This window comes from Balaenoptera physalus, assembly GCF_965194825.1.
Source record: "Balaenoptera physalus genome assembly, chromosome: 13".
NCBI lineage: Eukaryota > Metazoa > Chordata > Mammalia > Artiodactyla > Balaenopteridae > Balaenoptera > Balaenoptera physalus.
Genome location: NC_138892.1, coordinates 4,478,465 through 4,503,639, shown reverse-complemented (window position 1 = coordinate 4,503,639; position 25,175 = coordinate 4,478,465). Strand labels below are relative to the sequence as shown.

The 25,175-nt window shown below is 34.5% G+C and overlaps 1 protein-coding gene across 1 annotated transcript in view; it reads right to left on the bottom strand.

Annotated features, from left to right (window-relative positions):
* The window catches only part of SMC1B (structural maintenance of chromosomes 1B), a gene marked incomplete at its 5' end in the record, with an annotated part of 88,401 nt that overhangs the window by 22,667 nt on the left and 40,559 nt on the right, over positions 1–25,175 (bottom strand). Inside the window, 8 exons of the mRNA XM_082421634.1 lie at positions 964–1,070; positions 2,475–2,591; positions 2,889–3,026; positions 12,852–12,998; positions 19,155–19,334; positions 21,065–21,250; positions 23,851–24,058; positions 24,653–24,735. Coding sequence (XP_082277760.1) covers positions 964–1,070; positions 2,475–2,591; positions 2,889–3,026; positions 12,852–12,998; positions 19,155–19,334; positions 21,065–21,250; positions 23,851–24,058; positions 24,653–24,735 — 1,166 coding nt within the window. The remainder of the gene's footprint in view (positions 1–963; positions 1,071–2,474; positions 2,592–2,888; positions 3,027–12,851; positions 12,999–19,154; positions 19,335–21,064; positions 21,251–23,850; positions 24,059–24,652; positions 24,736–25,175) is intronic.

The window sequence follows — 25,175 nt, the reverse complement described above, 5'->3', positions numbered from 1 at the left end:
TGACTTATTCTAGTAATATTTTTATGCTTTCATTTTATTTACATTAAAATATTTGATTCAGCTGGAATTAATCTGAGTCTAAGGAATGATGTAGGGATCCAAGTAGGTTTTTTCCCAGGATGCTAACAAATGTATTCCAACTGAGTTACTGAAAAGTATATCTTTTCTCCACTGATGAAATGCACCTTTATTTTAAATCAAATTTCCCTTACAGATCTGAGTATATTTCTGGACTCTGTTTGTGAGCCAGTACCTCAAGATTTAATTAAGATAGCTTTATACTATGTTTTAAAATCTGGGAGTTCTAGTCCTTTTTCATTACCTTTTTCATATTTTTCTTAACTAGTTCTGAATGTGAACTCTAGAATCACCTATCCAGTTAAAAAAAATCTTGTCCATACATGTATTGAGATGATATTTAAAGTACACTATAGATTAAATTAGGGAATACCAACTTCCTTACAACATTGAGCCTTCCTATGAAAGAACTAGTTTGCCTTTCCTTTTAATTCACATTTCTATATATAATTCTCAGTCTTGTTTGAAGGTTTCTTTATATATTGCTTTCACATCTTAGTTTATTTCTAAGTACTAAGTATTTTACCTTTTTCCTCTCCACTATAATTGGGATATTTTCACCTAATATATTGTCTCCCTGGTAGTTTGTTTATAGAAAGGCTATACAATTTTATCCATATATGGATATTTACAGAAAACTAAGTAAATTTTAATAACCACTGTGTAATTATTTCCCCATTTTCTTATTTTGTATATTTGTGCTTTCTCTCTTTAAAAAATTGTGGAATAAAAGAATTAGATCTCTTTATTAAAATAGGAATGTTTACTAGCTATTTCTTGACGAACTGAAATAAAGACTACCTCAGGCAAATTCCTTTAAATTATGAAATAATAGTTACATTTATATATAAGTAACTGCTTACCAACATCTTTTAATAAAAATACCTTTTTTGATCAATTTCTTGTTGCTGTTTAACATGCTTGTTCTCAAATTCACGAATATTTTCTACACCAATTTCTTCACAGAAGTGTTGAAAAATATCATCTTCAACCTTTTAAATTATTTTAAACCAAGTGGTTTAATAATTAATTTTAAGAAAATACACAGACAATGCTTAAATCTATGTTTTTCCCACCAAGATTTTCCTGGATTAGGCCAAAGACTAATCCCAGCAAGCATCACTGTACTCTGAAAAGTCAGTGCTTTCTCTTTCTTTAACTCCATAAACTACGCTTACTTATTTTCAAATTTCTTATTCTGAAAACTAAATAAGAAAGCGCATAGCTGGCCTTTTAAGTGTTTTGGCCTTATGAAGTGTTTAATACAAAATCGGAAGTATTTCATTCACCAAAATATAACATTCTACATAAATACATAAAATATTCTTTATATTTGAGTAATACTTTAGAGTCTTAAGCAGTGTAAAACCAAGAGGACTGAAGCATAGAATTAAGACTCAAAACACCTGGAAAAACTAGAATGAGCCATATCCAACAAAATAACATTTAACATTAATATTTTTAAAGCCCTGCATTTATGCACTATTATAGGATAAGAGAGACTTGTTTTAACAACAGGACATGTTAAAAAACTTTCAGATTTCAGTTTAATATAAATTAAATATGAAAGTGATATGATTGACACAACAGTAAGCTATAAATTGTATAAGTAGATAATCCAAGCCATGGAAAGTTATAGTTCTGTGTGCAGAGTTCCAGGGTACCCTGAACTGGTCAGATAGTATTTTTACATTATTTTTTGTTCTGGGCATTGACAAATAACAGAGTACCCAAAGGCTGGTTACCAGAACTGGTCTTAGATCCATAGTAAATGTAAATAACTAAGGAATTAGGGGTATTTAACCTGGAAAAAGATAATTAAGGGGCAACATAAGTGTAGTTTCAAATCATGTGGTAAAAGGCAGAACTAGAGACAATGGGTGAAAGTTATTGAGTGATGGTGTGACAAACAACTTTTTAAGGATTAGAGATAAGCAACAGCGGAATGAATTAAACCAGAAAGTGTCTGTCACTTTATAAGCAGAGGCTAGATGATCATATCTTTGGTGCCCCAGAGCCAAGCAACCGTGCCTGGCATATAATAAATGTTCAGGAAAAAATTACTGAGTGAATACACAACCTTAAAAATGACACAAATGACAAAGTTCTTTCCTTCCTGGTGTTAAGGGCAGTGAGAGAAAGAAAGTGGCTGCAAATTTTACAATGGACAAGGAGAGGCTGGAGAGCTGAAGAGAATAACCATGTATACTAGTCATTTTCTCTTGAGATTAGCAATAGTGGTTCTCAAAAAAACACAAGGAAATTAATTTGGCAAACCAATAGAACTTAGCATTTATCAAACTTTGCTTTAGCATATATTGAAGAAGCCCTAAATTTGGTATCTGGTCTAGAACTATATTCCACATGCCATTTAGTAATAATATATCATTCATAACCTTATGTATCTTTCCTTGAAATTCCTCAATTCTTTGTTGCCGTTCTTTGATTCCTTCACTCAGCATAGTACATTGAGACTCAATATTTAGTAGTTCACTTTGTAGCTGAGATTGTTCCTGATTACAAAAGAGAAAAAAATGTCTTTTTAACATGGTCATTTTAGCTTTATATAGTGAAGCCAAAAACATGATAGGTATCTTTCAGAATAAAAAGAGAATCTGTGAGATAAGGTAAATTCAGGTACAACTGGATAACAACATTAACAACCATAAAAATAAAGTAACTTAAAGAACTATAATGTACCTCAATCATGGGGAAGAGTATAAAAACTACATGGTGCTTTATAAATGTAATTCCTGAAATTCTATGTCCTGGTTCTAATTTCCATCAAATTTTATGTAAGTCTATGTTACCTGGTAAAAGGCAGCAAGGTGCTTCTTTTTAATCATTTCTAGTTCACTTTGTGAATATTTGAGTCGTGTATGAGTTCCTTGTACTAGAGTCTGTATTTGTTTCAAATCTGTTTCCTTGCGAAGTGTCTTCATTAAATCCTAAAAAGGAAGGCAAATATAAAAATATTTTATAACAGACAACACTTTTACTTTTCACAGTGCTTTCATACGTCATAATTCACTGCTTTTTACATATAACCACATCCACACTCCACCTTCCCTTCTTCTGATACTGGGCAATTAAGTACATAAGTCATCTGGAGTAACCAAGATGCCATACAACATCCTCAAAAATCTATCTTCCTAACAGGAAACAGGCATGAAAATGAGGAATGGGGAGTGCATGTTCCACCCAAGGCACAAAAATGGCATAAATGAGATCATATGATACGTGCTGCCTTGTTTTTAGTGCACCCTTGTCTTGCCTCATCCATTTCCTTCTCCCTTCACCCACCCTATTACTCAACCAAATTAACTCGCTAGTATATGTTCTTCTGTATTTTTACTCCAGGTCCGTATATGAAAACATGTGTATACATACCTATATATGTTGTTTTTTTCAGTCTTGTTTTACAAATTTAGAATCACATTAAACATGCTTTTCTGCCTCCTGCTTTTCTCATTCAGTTACTCACAAAGGTCAACTGATAAAGCTCTAAATTCAGTCTTTTAATGGCTGTGTATTATTCCACAGTGTGACTGTAACAAAATTATTTAACTCTTCTTGTAATGATGGGCATTCACTTGGTTTCCAGGTTCTTGCCACCACAAACAGTGCTGCGATAACATACTTGTATGTATACCCTTAAATACTGGTGTTTTTATTTCCATGCAATAGATTCCCCAGAGTGAGCTTAATGGGTCAAAGGTATTCATGTTTTTATTATACTAGCTGGTACCAACTGCTTTCCCAAAGGCTACAACAATTCACATTTCTATAAATAATGTTATGAGGGAGTATGTTTCTTTACAACCCTACCAGCATATATATTTTTCCCAAGTCTTACTGATATATCTGAAGTAACACTAATTTAATTTGTGTTCCCCTGAGTACTATATTCTATAGTGAGCATTTTTTCATGTTTACTAGCCATATGGATTTCTTCTATGAACTGACTACTCTTATCCTTTGCCCCGATGTTTCTATCATGTCTTTTTCAAGTCAATTTATAGAGTTCTTTGATACTACAGAACCTATAGTCTTCATTTTAAACTTTTTAAAAAAATGTATCCTCATTTAAAATATTTTTTAATTCAAGTTTTCAATCTATCTGGAATTTATTTTTATATGTCATATTATGGGGCACAAAATTACTTTCCTAGATGTGCCAATACCATTCACTAAATAATCTAACCTTTTCCCACCAAACTAAAACATCATTTTAGTTGTATATTAAATTATCACATATACTGGGCCATATTTTTGAAGTCCTTATTCTTTTTCATTAATCTGTCCATCCCTATGCCAGTACTACCTCAGCTTGGTTACAATGGCTTTTCATAGTATTTTGTATGCTGGTAACATACAGAATACTACCACAAGTTCTACCACACTCTCTCGTTACCTATTTTTTGACTAGTCTCAGGAAATTCTTCATTTGTAAGAATTAGAGGATCGTTTTATCAAATAAAAAATTCTTGGTTTTATACATACATACATACATATATATATATATATATATATCTTTTTTTTTTTTAACTGCATTTTGTCCTTGGTGCTGCGTGGGCTTTTCTCTAGTTGCGCGAGTGGGGGCTACTCTTTGTTGCGGTGCGCAGGCTTCTCATTGCGGTGGCTTCTCTTGTGGAGCACGGGCTCTAGAGCGCAGACTCAGTAGTTGTGGCACGCGGGCTCAGTAGTTGTGGCTCGCGGGCTCTAGAGCGCAGGCTCGGTAGTTGTGGCGCACGGGCTTAGCTGCTCCGCGGCATGTGGGATCTTCCTGGACCAGGGATCGAACCCGTGTCCCCTGCATTGGCAGGCCAGGGAAGTCCTCTTGGTGTTTTTTTTTTTAACTTTATTTATTTACTTATTGATTTTTGGCTGCGTTGGGTCTTCGTTGCTGTGCCCGGGCTTTCTCTAGTTGCGGCAAGCAGGGGCTACACTTCGTTGCGGTGTGTGGGCTTCTTATTGCTGTGGCTTCTCTTGTTGCGGAGCACGGGCTTTAGGCGCATGGGCTTCAGTAGTTGCAGCACGTGGGCTCAGTAGTTGTGGCTCACCGGCTTAGTTGCTCTGCAGCATGTGGGATTTTCCCGGACTAGGGATTGATCCCGTGTCCCCTGCACTGTCAGGAGGATTCTTAACCACTGCACCACCAGGGAAGTCCCCCTCTTGGTAATATTTTAATTGAACTTGCATTCAAGTTATATTAATTGGAGGACTTCTAACCCAAGAATATAGTATGTCTTTCCTTTCAATTGTTTTGTCCTTCAATAAGATTTAGTTTTCTAATAGGTACTGTGCCTTTATACTTATATTTCTTCCTATTGTGAGCAGAATATTTTTCCCTTTTTAGATGCTTTTTGATAGTATAGAGAAAAACTACACAGTTTTGTTTATGTTGCCCTTCCATTATTTTATTAAATCTAGTAGTTTTTAAACTACAGTCTTATTATCAGCAAAAAGTCAGTTTTTCTCTTCTTTTCAAAAATTTATACAAATTATTTCATTTTGTGACTAACTATATTTAATATAACTTCCAAGATCATGTTAAATAATAACAGTGATAGCCGATATCTCTATTTCCTGATTTTAACTAAAACAGTTTTTATGTTTCACCATTTAAGCAATTATTTCTGTTAGTTTTGGGTAAGAGATATTTTTTATTTTATTGAAGTAATTTCCACCAATTACTCTTCTACTTAGAAAAATTAGGACTAGCTGCTGAACTTTATCAAATGCCTTTTTATGTATGATCATATGATTTTTCTCCTGCCTTTAATTTGTTAATGTAATGGATTATGTTGATCGATCACTTAATACTGAAATACCCACGTATTCTTAGAAGAAATTCTGTTCAGCAGATGTATTTTTCTTTTACTACATTGCTAAATTCTCTATAGTAATATTTAATTTAGAAATTACATATTTATACTCACAAAGGAAGTCAGTCTTTAGTTTTATTTTTTGTAGTATCTTTATAATATGTGATATTAAAGTTATACTGGGGCTTCCCTGGTGGCGCAGTGGTTAAGAATCCGCGGGCCAATGCGGGGGACACAGGTTCAAGCCCTGGTCCGGGAAGATCCCATATGCCGTGGAGCAACTAAGCCTGTGCGCCACAACTACTGAGCGTGCACTCTAAAGCCTGCGAGCTAAAACTACTGAGCCCGTGCGCCACAGCTACTGAAGCCTGCGCACCTAGAGTCCATGTTCCACAACAAGAGAAGCCACCGCAATAAGAAGCCCACGCACTGCAACGAAACGAAGCGTAGCCCCCGCTCGCCACAACTAGAGAAGGCCCGCGTGCAGCAATGAAGACCCAACGCAGCCAAAAGTAATAAATAAATAAATAAATAATAAATTTATATTAAAAAAAGTTATACTACCTTTAGTAAACAAACTGAGAAGTTTCCATCTTTTTCTATGATCTAGAATGGCTTATGTAACATTAGAATTATATTAGACAGAACTGAGCTATAAACCCATCTGGTCCCAGTCTTTTTCTTTATTAATTGTGGCAAAATATACATAAAATTTACCATCTTTATCATTTTAAAGTGTACGGTTCAATAGTGTTTAAGTACATTTGCATTGTTGTGCAACCAATTTCCAGAACTCTTTTCACCTTGCAAAACTGAAAACTAGACCCATGAAACAACTCCCCATTCTAACCCCCCAGGCCCTGGCAACCATCATTCTACTTTTCTGTCTCTATGAATGAGACTACTCTAGGGACCTCATAAAAGTAGTAGAATCATACAGTATTTGTCTTTTTGTGACTCGCTTACTTCACATAGCGTAACATCTTCAAGAGTCATCCATTTTGTAGCATGTGTTAGAATTTCCTCCCTTTTTAAGGCTGAATAATATTCCATTATATGTATAGACCATATTTTGTTTATCTATTCATCTGCTGATCAACACTTGGGTTGCTTCTACTTTTTGGCTATTGTGAATAATGCTGTTATAAACATGGGTGTACAAGTATTATTCCAGACCCTGCTTTCAATTCCTTGGGGTATATACCCAGAAGCAGAATTGCTGTATCATATGATAATTCTATTTTCAATTTCCTGAGTAGCCACCACACTGTTTTCCATAGCTGCTGTCACTATTTTACATTCCTGGAGTCTTTTTTCAATGAGAGATCATTCAACTAACAGTGGCTTAAAAAAATGTGTTTTGGTTTTTTTTTCTCACACAAAAGCAGTCTACAGTGATGCAGCTCCTCAACAATGGCATCTAACTTTCAGCTTCTTAATACAATGGTTTTTATACTCAAGCTTGCTATCTCTTGGTGCAAAACTGCTGCTGCATCTCCAGGCCTCTTGAATGCGTTCCAGTCAGGAAGAAGAAAATGCAAAAGATAATACCAACATTCCCATTTATATCTCCAAAACTGTCACAGAGCCACCACTAGCTACAAGGAAACTTGGGAAATCAAGTTGTTTTAGTTTTTTATGATTCTATAATAGAGGCAAGCAAGGAAGGAAAAGGTTGTGGATAGGTACTGGGCCAACCAACTACACCACTGCCTGCCACTGCCTCATTTTTCAAATGTTCCACTTTTTTTCTGGTCGATCTTGGCAATTTATATTTTTCTGAACATCATCCTTACAGATTTTCAATTTTTTTTACTATATAATTTTTTGCTTGTAAGATTCTCTTAAAATTATTTTAATTTTCTCATTCCTGATCTGTACATGATTACTTCTAACTTTTCTTCCCTTCATTAGAGTTGCAAAGAGTTTATCTATTTTATTAGTCTTTCAAAAGAACCAGCTTTAGATTCATTTTTCCCTTTTCTATTTGGCGTTTTCTATTTAGTTAACTGCAGCTTTAAAAATTTCCGTTATTGTTGTTTATTTTGTGGTGGTTCTAATTTCTTAAAGCAATAAATTCCCTTATATTTCATCTTTCTTCTTTAATAATGAAGGTATTTTCCTTTTGATGTAGCTTTACTGTATCTCAAAGATTTTGTATTCACCATTTTCAAGACATTTTGTAACTTTCTTCTTGATTACTTGTTTGATCCCCAAACTATCTACAAGTACATTTCTGAATTTCTATGTAGACAAAGATTTTTTTGGTCACTATTTCTATTTCATTAAATTATGATCAAGATGACCTATAAAAATCTCTACTTTAAAAAAAACTATTGAAGTTTCCATTGTGGACAAGCATATGATCAGTTTTTAGTGTTTCATAGTTATCTTAAATAATATCTCACATTTATTGAGCACTTATTGTTTTGTAAAGTTTACATTAACCTACTTAATCCTCTTAACAATGCTATGAAATAGGTACTATTATTATCCCCATTATTATTGATGAGAAAATTAAAGCATAAAAGCATTTAAGTAACTTACTCAGAGTCACACTGCTAATAAGTGTTAGAAATAGAATCTGGATTTAAGCTTATTGACTGTATTACCAATTCCTCTAAGTTACTGTTTTTGTCTACTAGATCTGTCCAATTTTGAAAGACATACATATAGTGAAATGTTTCACTATAGTTTCATTTTTATTAACTATCCTTGCTTTAAATATTTAGGTACTATGTGCTGCAAAGAAGTTTAAAATGGAAATCTTGTTTTTTAATATATAATGTCCTTCTTTATTCAATTCATTCAATAAATATTTATTGAAAGCTTACTATAGGTGAGGATTTTTAACCTTAAAGTTCACATTGTCTGATTTTGTCACTCCTGTTCTTTTTTGTTTGCATTTGCCAGGTGTTCATCCCATAATTTTCAACATTCAATTTTAAGACAATTTCTTACAAATGACATTTAGCTGAGTTTTGCCTTATTTTAAGCTATGATGATCTTGGTCTTTTAATGGGAAACTTAAATCCACTCATGTTTACTGTAATGACTGATAAACAAAAATTTTATTTCCTCCATCTTACTTTTTATCTTTTATTCTTTTCATGCATTATTTTTGTTATTTGTTCCTGTGTTAGTGTACTTTTAAACACTCTAGTCCCACCCATGTCCCCCCACCCACCAAGATACAATCTTTAGAATATTCTTACTTCTTCATTTCCTCACAGATAAGACCTCTGGAACATATTTACTTCTCTCTCCATCTCTAGTTCCCAGGTTTTGCTGAGTTAGTTTAGCACTATTCATTTATTATAATTAGGTCTGTTCTAATCCATGTGTTGCTTAGAGTACTTTCTCTGATATTTTTGTAACATGGAGTATGTGCATGACATTATCTCTGAATCTGCTTATCTGCAGATTCCTGAAAGGTAAACGATATCTTGGGATGTAGTCCTTTTCCCTCAGTTGCCTATAGCTGTTATTCCAGTCTCATCTAGTTTTGTAGCCTGATACGAACTTGATTTAAAAAAAAAAATACAAGGAATATTTTTTAAAGGGGGGTGGCGTATTTTCGTATTTTAGCCTTGCCTCTAAAACCTAGGACTTCTGTGTTAATGTGTGCCTTTTCTCATTAAACCTACATGGAACTGCGTGTGTCCTTTCAATTGGTAAATTAGGGTGGATCCTCAGTTAGAGACATTTCTTCTTTTTTGTTTAATTATTTCCTCTCCTCTGTGCTCCCCTTCCTCTTTCTGAAACTTTTATTATTCTCACGCCAAGTCTCCTGAGTCTACCTAAGTCTCTATTTTTCTCATGATTTCCTTATCTTTGTAATTTTTCCCCCTCATTGAGATACTATTCCACTTGGTCTTCCAGGTTATTAATTTGGTTCTCAACAATGGCAATCCCATCCCTCAATCCATCTACTGCATTCTATAGTTTAGAAATACATTTATTAGTGCCAGAAAGTCTTTTTTTGTGTGTGGGGACAGAGAGAGGGTCGACACTACATTGCGTTTCCTTACTGCTACTTTTTTGTTGATGTGTTGATGGCTCCTGGAACACCTCAAATGCATTTGTGCATTTCTTTCCCTACGGAGGATCAGGTCTGGGTATTAAGGTATCCTAAATGGCAGCTGCCCCACAAACATTCTCTACACCCAAAGGCCAGCAATTACAACAGAAAACTGTCAGTGTCCCACTCTGAGATGGAGGAAAAGACGTCTCTCTGGTCTCTTTGGCCTCTCCCAAACTCAGGAATAGGGAGGCCACAACCTACTAATATTTAGCTTCATGGGGTTCAAGACTACGCATATTCACATGCGACAAATATTTAACCTCCCCCCAGGATTCCCCTATGTCCTGATTCTTCTCCCAGCACTCTTCAAAGATCAAGAGAAGCCCTGCATCAGCTTTCCCTGGTGGCCCCCCCCAGAACCCAAGACATCATTTGCACCCAACTCTCCACTAGGTTCAGGTGAGACACACAGGTAAGAGCTTAGTATAAACATGGATAGGAAGCCAGATTCATTTCAAGTTGCCACCTTCCTAGAACTTTCTCTGTGCCTAGGCCTAAATTTGTAAAACCTTTAAAAGCTGAATATTTATTTATATACCTTACTTAGATCAAAACATAATTTGTGGTCTTATGCTTACAGAAAAAGATTAAAATTAGCGGAGTAACCTTGCCAGAATATCTCCTTGAATCAAAAACTGGTCATTTGTATACACAAAAGAAGAAAGCTAAATAGGAAAAATAAATAATCTAAAAGCATTCTACTGACTTAGTATCTGTTAAAGTTGACATTTCAAGTAAGTGTGTGTGTGGGATTATAATATTCAACCAATGATACTTTGGAAGGAAGTATTGAATTTCTTTTGTCATTTTCAGAAAGAATAAGGTCTTTCTGAGCATGACACTGAAATCCAGAAATTATAAAAGATTAATAAATTTGGCTACATAAAGATTAAAAATACATGTATGATAAAGTCAAATGTCAAACAGATACTGAACGGTAAAAAGGAATAAACTTTTGATACACACAATATGAGTTTCAAAGCACTAGTTAAATGAAGAAAGCATAACACAAAAGACTACTTACTCTATGAGTCCATTTATATGAAATTCTAAGTCAGGAAAAGCTACAATGATAGAAAGCAGATTGGGTTGCCAGGGTCCAGAGGGTCCACGGAAGGGTACTGACTACCAAGGAGCCCAAAGGAATTTTGGGGGGTTATGGAAATGTTCTATATCATGATTTTGGTGGTGGTTACACAACTACACACATGTCAAAACTTATTGAATCATACACTTAAAATTGGTGACCACTATTGTATATAAATTACATTTCAATATAGCCGACAAAAAAAGTTGAAGAGAGAATATATTTACAACATGAAATATTGAAACATGAACATGAATATATTTACAACATACATGACTAAAGGTAATTTATTTATAATACAAATAATTCTTAAAGCAGGTAATAAAATAACAAATGCCTAATAGAAAAACATGCACAGGAAATAAATAAGTTCACAGAAGAGGACTTTCCTGGTGGCGCGGTGGTTAAGAACCCGCCTGCCAATGCCTGGGACATGGGTTCGAGCCCTGGTCCAGGAAGATGCCACACGCCGTGGATCAACTAAGCCCAGGTGCCACAACTACTGAGCCTGCGCTCTAGAGCCCACGAGCCACAACTACTGATCCCGTGTGCCACAACTACTGAAGCCCACGTGCCTAGAGCCCGCACTCTGGAACAAGAGAAGCCACCGCAGTGAGAAGCCTGCGCACTGCAATGAAGAGTAGCCCCCGCTCGCTGCAACTAGAGAAAGCCTGTGCGCAGCAACGAAGACCCAACGCAGCCAAAAATAAACAAACAAACAAATAAATTTATTTAAAAAAAAAGTTCACAGAAGAAAAAAATTACAAAGAACCAATAAATACATGAGTCAATGCTCAACCTCAGTTATAAGAATTACATATTCAAACAATTAGATTACACTTTTTTCTTTACCAGATTGGCAAAGATTAAAAATATTTGCTAGTATCTAGTGTTGCAATCTAGGAACATACACACTCTACTACAGGTTTCTTTTGATGGGAACTTAGCAGTATCTATCAACATTTTAAATACACACATCTTAGACCCAGAAATTCCACATGTAGGAAATCATCTTAGAGATACAAGTAAAGATATAACAACAAACATTTATATAGTGCTTAGAGTTTTGCCAGGCATTGTTTTAAGTATTTTATCTGGAATATCTGATTTAATCTTTAAAATAACTCTAAAAGGAAGGTCCTTTTATTATCCCCATTTTACAGATGGGAAATTAAGGTACAAAGGGGTAAGGTAAGTTGCCTAAGGTCATACTGCTGCTGGTAAGTGGCAGAGTCAGGATTCAAACTCAGGCAGTGTGGCTATAAGATTTATACTCTTAGGCACTGTGTTATTTTCCCTCTCTAAAGAAAGTTTAATGCTGCATCATTTGTAATAGCAAAAACCAAATGTCCATTATTAGACAATGGTTAAATAAGCAAAATCTATATAATGAAATGCCAGGCAGGATTCATTAAAAATAAAGTGGTTCTCTATATGCTAAAATGAAAACATGTCCACGTTATGATATTAAGTGAAAAAGCTTGTTGTAAACAATATCAATAGCAAAAGTCTATTATAAAACAAATCAGAAAAATAACACATATGCTTGCATACACAGAGTACATTTCTGGAGGCTATGCATCAAACTATGTTTAACAAATACCACTGAGATGTAAGGATGGGTAAGGGAAAGATTTTTATTTTTTACTTTATTCCATTGTGCATAATTTGAACCTTTTAAACTATAGGCATGGTACTTTTATTACCCAAGAAATTAGCTTAAAAACACAATTGCTCTACTTGGTATTCTACAATTTTTACAACATGGATTTACCTTTAATTCTTGGATTAGTTGGGTTCTCCTGTCTCTTAAATTCTTTATTTCTTTCTCATCCCAGCATCTAGCCTTGTATTTTAAGTCACTTGACCCTCCAGAGATGACTCCAGATTTTAAAAATAACGTTCCATCAAGAGCTACTGTCTGTAAAATTAAAAATATTTTACCTTGGAGAAATGTACATAAAGATAAAAACAGAACATAATACGACAACTTTCACAGCTGAGACTTTGCAGATGAGAAAAACTACTTACTGAACTCCACTAATAAGATAACTAGCTTATGAGGGACACCAGCCAACAAACTCAAATACAAAACCTTGTTTTGCTAAGGCCCAAACAATTCTAGGCAATAGATTAGCAGCAATTTAAAAAGTTCAAAATAAAATTATACATTAGTTCTAAACATATTCAATATAGAGAAGAAAAAACCAAGAGTATTTGTATTTAATATCTCACAGTCTGCATTATATAATACTGTATTTTAAAGAATCTGACATCACATGTCAAAGACATACTATGAAAACAGCCTTAGTTACTTTAGGATATCAAAAATATCACGTTCTCTAAAATGAATATGAAACTGGGACCAAGAAAAAAATTTAAATGGAGTCAAAAATAGCTTAAAGGTATTTTTAAGGTATAAAATAGCTTAAAGTTTATAGTCCTATGAGTAACCATATGCTTTATAGAATAAATGAAAGCAATTCTCAGTGTTTTGCAAATGTTTCTAATTAATTAGTCAAAGCAGAGGAGACAGCTCGTGGAGGACTAAAACCATGTAATGTGAACTAATTTTTAAAAAAAGCTGACAGGAATCTCATTCATTCCTGCATTCAGACAAACATTCTCTTTATGACTGCTGTGTTTGAAACATTCTATACTGGGGACTGGAGTGACCAAAAGGGAGTGAAATATGGTACTGACCCTTAGGGAGTCATGCTGGTAGGGAAAAGAAACATATAAACATATCATTACAATGTAAAGTATGAGACAATAGAAACATAGAGTAATCTGGAAGCTTAAAACTTGGGTGCTCCAACCCAGCCTGGAAGGTTCACAGAAGGCTTCCAGTGGAGTTGAAGGCTTTCACTGTATCTTATCAGAGGTACTAGTTAGAAGTAGATTAATTATATTTAACAGAAAACTTAGTTTATTTCTCTCTTGCAATTACAGAGGTAAACATTCCAGCGTATGTATGGTGGTTGCATAGTTAAAAAAGACTCCTATAATACTGCTCTACCATCCTTAGTACTTGGATTACTCAAGGGAGACAGGCTTCTTATTTTCTGGAAGGCCATGGGGGCTCCCTTCCCTCCCAACTGTTAGCTTGGCAATGAGTTTTCTAATCAGGCCTGAACTATGGAAGGACACTAGATCTCTACTGGATACCAACAGCCATGGCATGGAAACTGAACTCCTGTAGATAAGCTCTGGTTGGTCTGGAAAGCAGCCTCCCTGACCAGGAAGTCCACTGTTACGTGATCAGCTTACTCCTCCGACCTCCCCATAAAAATATAAAGTGGTATTGAGGCAGCTTCCCCCTCCTGGAACACTTTTAGCTCACGCTGTTTCTGCCTGGCCAAAGCCCACCTCTGTGGAATGAAAGCTGAGGAAATACACAGGCTCCACTGCTTCTCTGTTTTTAAGTTGTTCTAAATAAAGCTTACTTTACATCTACAGTGTGTCACTAGTGATGAGTGTGTCAGTGTTTCTTATATGACAATCTTCAAAGTCATTTTGTAGTCCAAGACGACTCCTAGAGCTCTAGCTATGTGTCTGTATTTCAAGAAAGAAGGGAAAGAATGAGGCTGGTAGACAGGGCAGATCACAGAGTTCTTTGTACGTCATCACAGGAAGAATGTGGATCAGATACAAATGAGGACAGATGGGGCTTGTGGAGGGGGCTGGGGGATTAGCACTGAACAGTCTAACAGCAAACAGGAGAGCGAAATGGTCAGATACGAACTTTAAGTAGACCAATCTGGCAAGTATCTAGAAAATGGGGTGGTCCAAGTGAAGCCAGAGGTGATAGTATGAAATCAGCCAATACCTACAGTGAAGAAAAGGAAAAAGATTTGAGAAATATTTAGGTGGTATAATCAGAAAGCCTTGGGAATTGTAGAGGTTACAAGGAAATCCATGAGGAGAAAACAGAATTTCATTGGTTAGAATAGTGGTACTAAGAATTGAAGAATACAGGAGAGGGATCAAGATCTAGAAAGAAGAACCTGAGTGTAGTTTTATACATGATGATTTTACAGTGCTTGTGGGCTAATAGTTTACTTATTTATAATGTATATCTTGACTATTTCCTAAAAGAAATTATTCTTTTATAGATTATAATAAAGATTATTCTAATAAATATAAATATACAGTAAGATAGCTACAAATAATAATTAGAGATAACAAATTAAACTAGGTGAAAAAAGAACAAAGTATAAATAATTTAGACTCTGATGAGAAATCAGTAAATTCAATCAAATAAGTAGGAAGAAGAAAAATTATTCAATATATGATGTTGGGACCGGTAATTAACCATTTAGGGGGAAAAAGCTAATACCTACATCTAATAATACATATTAAAATTAATTCTAGATTAAATTAAAATATAAAAGTGATACCATTAAAAAAATGTGAAGTTAAGTAAATATATTTTGATCTCATAGTAAAGACCCAATTATACATATACCAAATACCTATAAAGGTTAAGAGTAATATAGTTGATTATCAAATATATGGCATATATACCACAATACTCACTAGATCTTTCTAGGGTATGGTTGCCAGACTTAGCAAATAGGAATACAGGATGCCCAGGTAAATTTGAATTTCAGATAAACAACGAATAACTTTTAAATGTATGTCCAAACATTTTATCTGGCAACTCTATTCTAGAGGACATGTTAGGGATGGTTATTTTCATTTTTGAGCTGTTTTTCCCAAACTGAACATTTATTAACTTGTGTTTCCGATATGTAAAAGCCAAATGTAACACAAAGGGAAAAAATCCATGGGCTGGCTTGGAGAGAAGAGACAGAAGTGTATTGAGAACTTTGAGCTAAGAATCTGTCATAATACACATGGTGTTCTAATGCCAACTCTCTCTTCCCAGCCATGATACTTAGGCAACTCAACTTCCCCTCTCAGAGCAGAGGGACAAACGATTTTCTGAGATTCTTTTTACTTTCATTGCTTGGTTGGCTGCTGCCGTTGTTATTGCAACCATTTACTGTACTGTGCTTGACAGAGTGCATTTATGCTATTTGATTCTATGTTTCAACCCCGTGAGGTAAATATGATTTCCATTTTATAGATTGGGGCTTAAAGATATTAAGAAACTTGCCTAAAGTCATACACAGGGACTAAAATTCCTAAACCAAAAGTTGGTCAAACATCTATGTCCATGTTCTTTTTTTTTTTAACGTCCATATTCTCAATAACCACCATGTTATAGACCTCCTTCAATTCTAAAAGTGCAATGGGCAGCAATTCATAGAATTATAGGCGTTTTTTTTTATAGTTTCTAGGTTTATTAAAATAATTTACTGAAAGTAAATTTAGTATCAAATAACCTATTTACATTTGATTTACAATCAAATTCCTATTCTGGAAGGACTATAATTTCTATTTCCAGCCTGCAAATTCCTTAACTTATAGCTTACAACGGTTGCTTAGGGCAGTAATCCTATGCCTACTTTGGAGGTTGCATTCCTGAAAAAATACCATGGCTGGCACAACCGGGATCTTATACAAAATAAGGAGTTGGAGGAATTTTTAAATCGCATTAAATAAAAGTTCCAGAGAACATGGCTTAGGAAAAGGAGAAATTTTTTGGCATTAAAAATTTGCCCTGAGGGCTAACCAATCATTCCACTGAACCAACTTCAACTGTTTCAAGAAATACTGTTTTCAGTGTTACAAGTAGATCTTCTATAATTTTTGTGTTATGCAGATTATACATATTTTTAAAGTTGTCTTTCACTGATATGGAAATAATATACTTTAACTTTTTCTTTTATTTCTGAATGGGTAAAATATTCATGTAGTTCAAAATCCAAAAGATACAAGAGTAAAGAGTGAAGACTTTCCCTGGCGTTGCGAGACCCCAGCACCCAGTTATCCTCCCCAGAGGTGACTGATGCTGTCAATTTCTTATGTATTCTTCCAGAAATATTTTTGCATAAGCAAATACACACATATATCTCTTCTTTCCCCATTTTTTACATAAATGGTAACATACTACACTCTACTTATTACTTTTTTTTAAACTGAATATATCTTGGAGATTGTCTGACACTTGTATATAAAGAGCTTCATTCTTATTTAAGGTTGCATAGTGTCCCATTCTATGAACGCATTATAATTTTATTGAACATAGTCTTGTGCAAATTGTTTCCAATTTTGCTTGCTACATACAGTGATTCGATGAATAAATCTTTATATATATCATTTCATATACATGTGTATGTAACGTTCTGAAGAAGTACAACTGCTAGAATTGCCCTTCACAGAGCTGGTACAAATTTACACACCCACAGAAGTGAATGCAAGGGTCTCTTTCCCCATAAAGTGTTATCAAACTTTTTTATGTTGATCAATCTCACAGGTGAAAATAGTATCTCAGTGTAGTTTTAATGGGCATTTCCCATATTTGGTTTTTTTGGTCGTTTTTTTGGCCACGCACATGGCATGCAGGAGCTTAGTTACCTGACCAGGGATCTAACCCACGCCCCCCACGCCCCACCCCCGGCAGTGGAAGAACAGAATCGTAACCCCTGGACCACCAGGGAACTCCCTATCCAAATGTTTTATGCATCCTAAAACACAGAGAATATTCTTCAAGTGGAATAATAGTAATAGGAAGAAGATAAGGGTCCCTGGAATATACTTAACGTAAAAATACGACAAATAAACCTGATTAAAATTTTGAAATAACGATAAGAACAAAATACAGCCTAAAGGGGTACGGCATGTTACTGTGGACAAGATATAAACCATAAATATATGTTGAATGAAGGAAGCGTTAAACACAATCTTATTTTCCTGTGACTTCTTTAAATTGACCACACAAATCTTCAAAAATCAATTTTACAAAATACATTTTACAAATATACAAAAATCAATTTTAGCATAGTTAATTAGGTAGCAAAGTAAGGAAGATACTGTATTAGCTCACTTATTACACCTGCTTGAATTTAATATGTAGAAATCAATGACAGTGATTACTAAGACAGTGATCACATTATCATTAAGATAATTATAGATATAACTACTAAAATGTATGAGAAGTTAATCATATTAGACAAGTCAATACATTTAATACTGGAAATTCCTATCTTTCATAAGAATAGCCCAACCCCCACCCCCACCCCGCTTCGTGTTAATTTGCGATTCTGGACATTCCAGATCAAATGTGTAAAATGACTAGTAAATTAAAAATGACTATCACTTTTTGAGAGCTATTTGCTAGGCACTATAAAAGCATTTTGCATGTTATTACTTATTTTAATCCTATAACTCTATGAAATAAGTACTATTATTTCCCCAAATTTAGATGAACAAACTAAAATTAGAGGTTTAGAAACTTGCCTAAAGTCACATAATTAATTACTAAGTAGTATCACTGGTCTTACTCCATAGTTTATGCCCTTAGGCATTGTGTTACACTTCATCACAGATGTAGTTTTAAAAAAAACTATGTCAGATAATTTGAAGAATTTAACACTGCTTAACTAAATACAAACTCTATTTCAATTGAGAGTAAAACAATATTTTTAAAACCAAAATTATTCCCTTGAGAGACTGGTATCTAGTAACCTCATTTCAATTGTGCTATTTCTACAACTTCAAAATGTGTTAAAACCTTGAATATGTAAAAGGACAGTTAATATCTCCATTAAGCTATGGAAGAATTAACCCAGAGTGTAAAATAAGCACCTAAAATCTTTCCTGGTATTCAGAAACACACGTATTATATATGTAAGTACAGGGAAAATCTGAGATTCAACAGGGACATTTATTGTATATAGAGTAAAAAAAAATTAACAGCTTTAGGCTCTCACTACAATAAATCTAACTTCCAAAATATGATTTATGATTTGGGGAAGTATTAGAGAAATTAATTTTTTGAAAACTCAACATTATAAAAACTACTGAAGCCATTAACATCTTAGGTTCTATTTTAGTTTCCCCTACATAAGAGAACATACGAAAGCATATAGAGATATTTGCGTGTGTAATATGTTAGTCTTATAAATACTGCTTCAAATTATCCGAAAGTACAATCTAAGCCTCTTACTTTCCGTCTTTCAGGTCCATTGAAGGCAATATGCCTTGCTTCTTCCACAGTCTCACAGACAAGGCCATTTCCACACACAAACTGAATTACTTTCTTCAGCTGAGGAAACTGAGTCTTTATGACATCAATCACCATTTTACAGCCTTTAATCTCCCGTAATCTTTCATTGATTGGCTTGATCTAAAAGGTTTAAAATATACTTGATATATTAGGTATATTAAAATAAAAACCAAACACTCAGTACATTATTTTTCAAAGAACATACATAAGCATGAAAGCAAATGATTAGTAGTATGCACTTATACACAATAAAAGTTTGACAAGAACCTGATGAACAATATCCCACCTTTGGCTCGTGTAATATTTTTTAAAAGTATACTTCATCAAAAGCCAGAAGATATAATTTCTAGATTCAACTCTGTCACTAACTAGTTGGGATAAAGCAATAGATGAGAAGCCCTTCATGCTCTCAAAATCATAAAATCTAGTGGGAGATAATACCCATTTACATACTTTCAAAAGAGTGGCACAATAGCATGGAACTCAGAAAATCATTTTAGGCTTAAACGATCAGGAAAGCTTTTACACCTTCTTTGACATGACTTTTAAGTTGGGTCGATAAAGAGATCAAAAGACGTCTGCAATATATTACTGAAAAACAGCAAGTATAATTTCATTTTTGTAAAATAAAACAAAGGGAAAACCCTATATACAACCAAAGTATGTGTGTGTGTATATATATATATACACACACACACACAAACACACACACATATATATACACACACATATATATGGAGCATATATTTATATAAATCTGTATGGATGGAAGCAATCTAAAATAGTTGTGATAAAGGAATTGAGCACTGAGATGAGGTAGGAGTATTTCCTTTATACTTGATACACTTCTGTATTATATTTTTACAAAATGAGTGTGCCTTGAAAAAAATCTTAAGCATGAAATACATAAAACAGAATTTTAACAGGCAAATGAACTAGGTTAAATAGTTTCAGTGGGCAGAAGGTATAAACAAAAGTGTGAAACTACAAAAGGCCAAGTCTGAACCATTAATACCCAGTTAGCATTTGCTGAGCCCCTCCTCTGTGCCAGGCACTGCGCTAGGTGTACTACATGTAGTGATTCCTTGCAATAATACAATAAGGTAAGGACTAATTTCTCCACTTCACAGATGATGAAACTGACACTCAGAAAAGTTAAGGACAAATCAGTGAGAACTAATTAGAAGGAGGGCTGCCATTCAAACTCAGGTCAGTCCAACTCTAGGGCATGTGCTCCTAACCACTATGCACACTGCCTGCAGTTCAGGGACTTGAAAGCTGGACCAAGTAGAACATTTTCCTTATTAAGCAATGAAAAGATCACCGAAGGATATCAGCTGTGATAATGACGGAGTTCCTGCCTCAGGAATTTAAACTTTGGATGCTCTAAGGCCTTTCAATACATACCTCAAGGCTCAAAATTTGGCTTGCTCCACACCAAGAGCTGACACGTATATTTACTGGACCATATATTTACAACTGAGACTCTGGGTTGGCATTTCACTGACAGAACATATGTCTTATCCATCTCCTATACTTTGCTATAGGACAAAATAAATTGCTGGCTAGTAGGCAGAGTGGTGCACTGCTAGAGCAATGTCCTTGAAATCATCAGGGTAAATTATGGCAAAACTAGATTAGGAAGAAATGATATGAAGGCAAGAAAGATAGCACCCACTTGATACTATTCTTTGCCTGCCAATACATTAACACCAGCCATTTGAATGAATGACTAACTGGCATCCAACTTACGATTTTTTCAATCACTACCATAGTCTCAGGCAATAAAGACACACTTTAAAAGACAGAATTTTATCACTACTAAATACTAAGGATTATAAATTTCTTACATCAAGGTAATCTAAAGCAAGGAATGTCTCAGGTTCAGCTCTTTCCTCCTTCAGAAATCGAATACAATCTTTTGCTACCTTTTCAGAGGCTACAACAATGGCAACCAAGTACCGACCAAAAAGTTTAGTAACAGCCAGCTGGTATTTCTTATGAATAGGATGACACAGGTCAAGCAGTCTTCCAAACTTAACAGGTTTCAAAAAAGGAGAGAAAAACAAATACATTAATGAGGAACATATAATTCATTGTTTTCTAATGTAACAAAGCAGCATAGACCAAAAACTAATTTTCTAAAATTATAAACATGATAATTTAACAGTCTCATTCAAATGGAAATAAATTTCATTATGAAATATCCATTTAGGTGTGTCACACTTCATTCAACAAAAGAGTAATAAGGAGGGATTAGTCATACCAAGGTATTAAAATATTTTACAAAGCTAGCAATTAAATAGTATTCATTCATTCCCTTACTTATTAAATAAGAAACTGTTGAGGCACCTACTATTTGCAGGCACTGAGCCACACACTGGGTAAACATGCCTGAATAAAACACATCCTCTCTGACCTCACAGAGCTTTCAGACTAGTAGGGAAGGAAGATATAAATAATCAATAATTACATGCATGTACAAAGTAGAGTTATAACAGACACTGTGATTAAGCACAGAGAGCTCTGAGAATATGTAACAGGGACGAGGTTGACCTGAGAAGCCATGGAAGGCTTCCCGTGGAGAAGTGTTTTTGGGGATCTGAAGACTGGTCAAGAATCAGACTGAAGTTCAAAAAGTCTATTAAATGTCACAGTGCCAACCGCCCTGTACCAATGCTCCCTAGAATGTCTGCAGATTCAATTTTACATCTTTAGACTCTTTCTTCAATGTTAGGTTCTACTTCAGAAATACCAATTTCTTCAAGATAGATCATCGTCTTTAATATTTATTACCTTGGTCTTTGTTCTTCTCAATTTACCTATGACTAGCTCAAGCCTTACTTCTAGGTCAGTAATTTGATTTTCAGCTATGTAATCCATTCCTTGTTATTTGCAATTCATTATTAGTTCAGTAACATTTGTTCTTGATTTGTTTCCTTAGCTCTACATTTTTCTTTTTATTTTATTCTGTTTTAGCTCATATTTGAATCTGATTTTATGAATTCAAGCTCTTATTAAATTGTCCACAGCACAGAACACTTACGGGGGATTCTGTTCTGTAACCTTCTTCCACAAGGCTCTTTGACTTCTAAAAGCCTTTTAAATTATTCTTTCTTTTTATTATTATATGTACCTATAGCTGCCATATCGATTCTCTTCACCTTCCCTATATTTAATGTGGGCAGCTCTGGGCAAACCTTTTATTTTCTGTGACGGATAACTTTTTTTGATTGTCTCACCTAAAACTGAGATGGTTATCTCCTCTGAGCAACAGATGATGGACCAAGTATTTTCTGTTCTATATTCTAAGTATTTTCTTTTTTTTTTTTTATTCTAAGTATTTTCTGATCTATTTCCCATCATCTAAGGGCTTGGACGGCAGGGGTAAGAGAGGTATGCTAAGGCTGTGCATGTGCTTTATTTGAATACCTGAGTTTTGTTCTTTCTTCTCAGTTTTTAATTAATATCCCATACCAAGGTTTCTCTCCTTGGGGGAAGATAACAAATCCCATTTTTGGAGAGAGGGTTTTGATTTGGCTTCTCAGTTTAACAAGGAGCCCTAGAGCCTTCACTTCCATCTAAGAGAAGCAGAGGTCCATGTTCTCTGATTCTATTTTAGTGATAGATTTTTACTCTAAAGGAAACAAACATATGAGTTTGCTTCTTTCTAGATTAAGGGATACTAAGTGAGAATTCTCAGGAATGAATCGATTTATCAGTTTGCCTTCTGCAGAATTAAGAAAAAGCAATGCTATATATACTTCAATCTTTTTTAAGAAATTCTGGACTATTACCATTTTCTGAAGGTTATAGCATGATGTATGAGCCCCTTTCCTCTTTTGGCTGTTGAACTAGTTTTTCACTAGTTTTTGTCATTTTCCTTGGTATTAGGGGAAGAATTCTGTGACCCAGCCTTATTCCTCCATCATTGTCTAGAAGTTAAGACTAACACTTAAGAGTCAGAAAGGCAGAAAGGATGCTGTAAAGGAAACGAAGATGGGAGGCCAGAGAGACAGGAGGAAAACCAACAGAGTGTAGTATCATGGAGGCCAATGGACAGATGTTTCCAAAGAGTGCAAGCGGTTAACACAGGGTACACTGGTGTCAGTGACAAGAGAGTGAGATGTCAGACCCCAATTCCAAAGGAAACAATTCTGTGAGGCTGACCCCTCAAGCAACAGGTTAGTAGATATTGCTGTACTGGGGCTAATGAAATACACTAGTAATACTGGATGGCAGTCACATTTGGAGAATAAAAATTCACCGTTTCAAAAGTATGCCAACAATGTCTACTGAAAAAAATATTTTAAAAAACCTGAAATCATGAAGAAAATGAGGTTTGAGGCCATGTGTCTATGGGCAACAGACTACTTCATGCACCTGTGTCCTTTGGGGATGATGGCCATACCTGGACTTTCTGGGTAATGTGTTCATGTCAATGTTTCTCCCCAATAATTACTTATCTATAAACATCACTGGGAGTTATTTACATTTTACCTCAGTTATTTACTATTATGTTTTAAATATAAATAATAAAACACAAAACCTATAGATTTCTGAAATAATATTACTTCCTATTAATGGCAAATTGTTAATCCCAAATAAGAAAGCTTAGCCTTTTTATTTCAATTACCACAGAATCTGGGTAAAGTCTTTTAAGGTGTTCCAGAACCTCTGCTCTCTTTTGCTGACGTTTTCCCTCATGGGTATCAATTCCAGCATTCTGCAGTTCACTTCTAATAAGATTCAACTCTTCATTAACTTCAGACATTCTTGATTTTGTTTTTTCAATTTCATCCACTAGGGTTTCCTCTTGCTGTTTTTTCTCTTTCAAGCAATTCCTACACAACAGTAACAATAATACATTATACAGCAAAAAGAAAAACCAAAATTTAGGAATTACAAGATACAGTACACTCTAGTCTGGCATTGCAGGGGAATGGAATAATGCTCTATCAATTTTAAACGATGAAAAATACAATATAATAAACCTAGCACCAAACATGGGCAAAAGATATTTTAATCATTCTTTCTTGATTCAAAAGATACATATTTCTGGATTCTGAAAAAGAAAGGATAGGTCACTATAACCAGAGCAATCATCATAAGCTTAATGGTAAGTAAATGCCAATTAAAAAGAAATTCTTCGTGGTAGAATACTTAGGTGGTGCTAGCTTTCATGACATACTTTTATTATAAAATATCGATACCAAAAGAGAGTTTTAAGTTTCACCACTGTTAAACATTTATATTTTCAAAACTTAAACCTTAGTGGTCAAGGATAATTTTTAATTATCTACAATGAAATAAAAAAACAATGGAGGACTAAGAACATTATGATACAGTGGAAGCATTCATCTGATGACTATACCACAAACATCGAGACCCCTGAGATACAAGAAAGCTGCAAGGAATATTTTTTTTACTATACTTACATGCATGTTTTTATATACTCCTCCAACTTCTCTATTCGCTTTTTATGATCTTCTATTTGTTCTTTTATGTGTTTTAGATTTTCCTAAAATAGGAAATGAAATCTGAAATCAATTACAGCAAATCCAAACAAAATTGATTACTTTTCACTGTATGCCCAGAACTTACTATAACAGCATACATTGTTCTAAATTTGAAATATATATAACCATATGAAAATTCTTATAAGAGCAAATTTTAATTTTGAAAAGGCAATATGGTACAGAGCTTTGAGGTTTCAAGATCAGGGTTCAAATCCTGGCTCCATCATTTATGTCCTGGCTGGAGATATCTGATCTCCAGCAAGTTTACTTTGGTAACTTCAAACCCCAGGGGGATTATTTTCAAATATCTATATACAGTTCTTACCTCTCTCTCAAACTAACTCATTCAATAAATATTTATTCACTGGCTACCATGTGCTAGGAACTACGGCTATAATAATGAAGAAGACAGAGTCCCTGCTCTCAAGGACTAAGGTTTGGT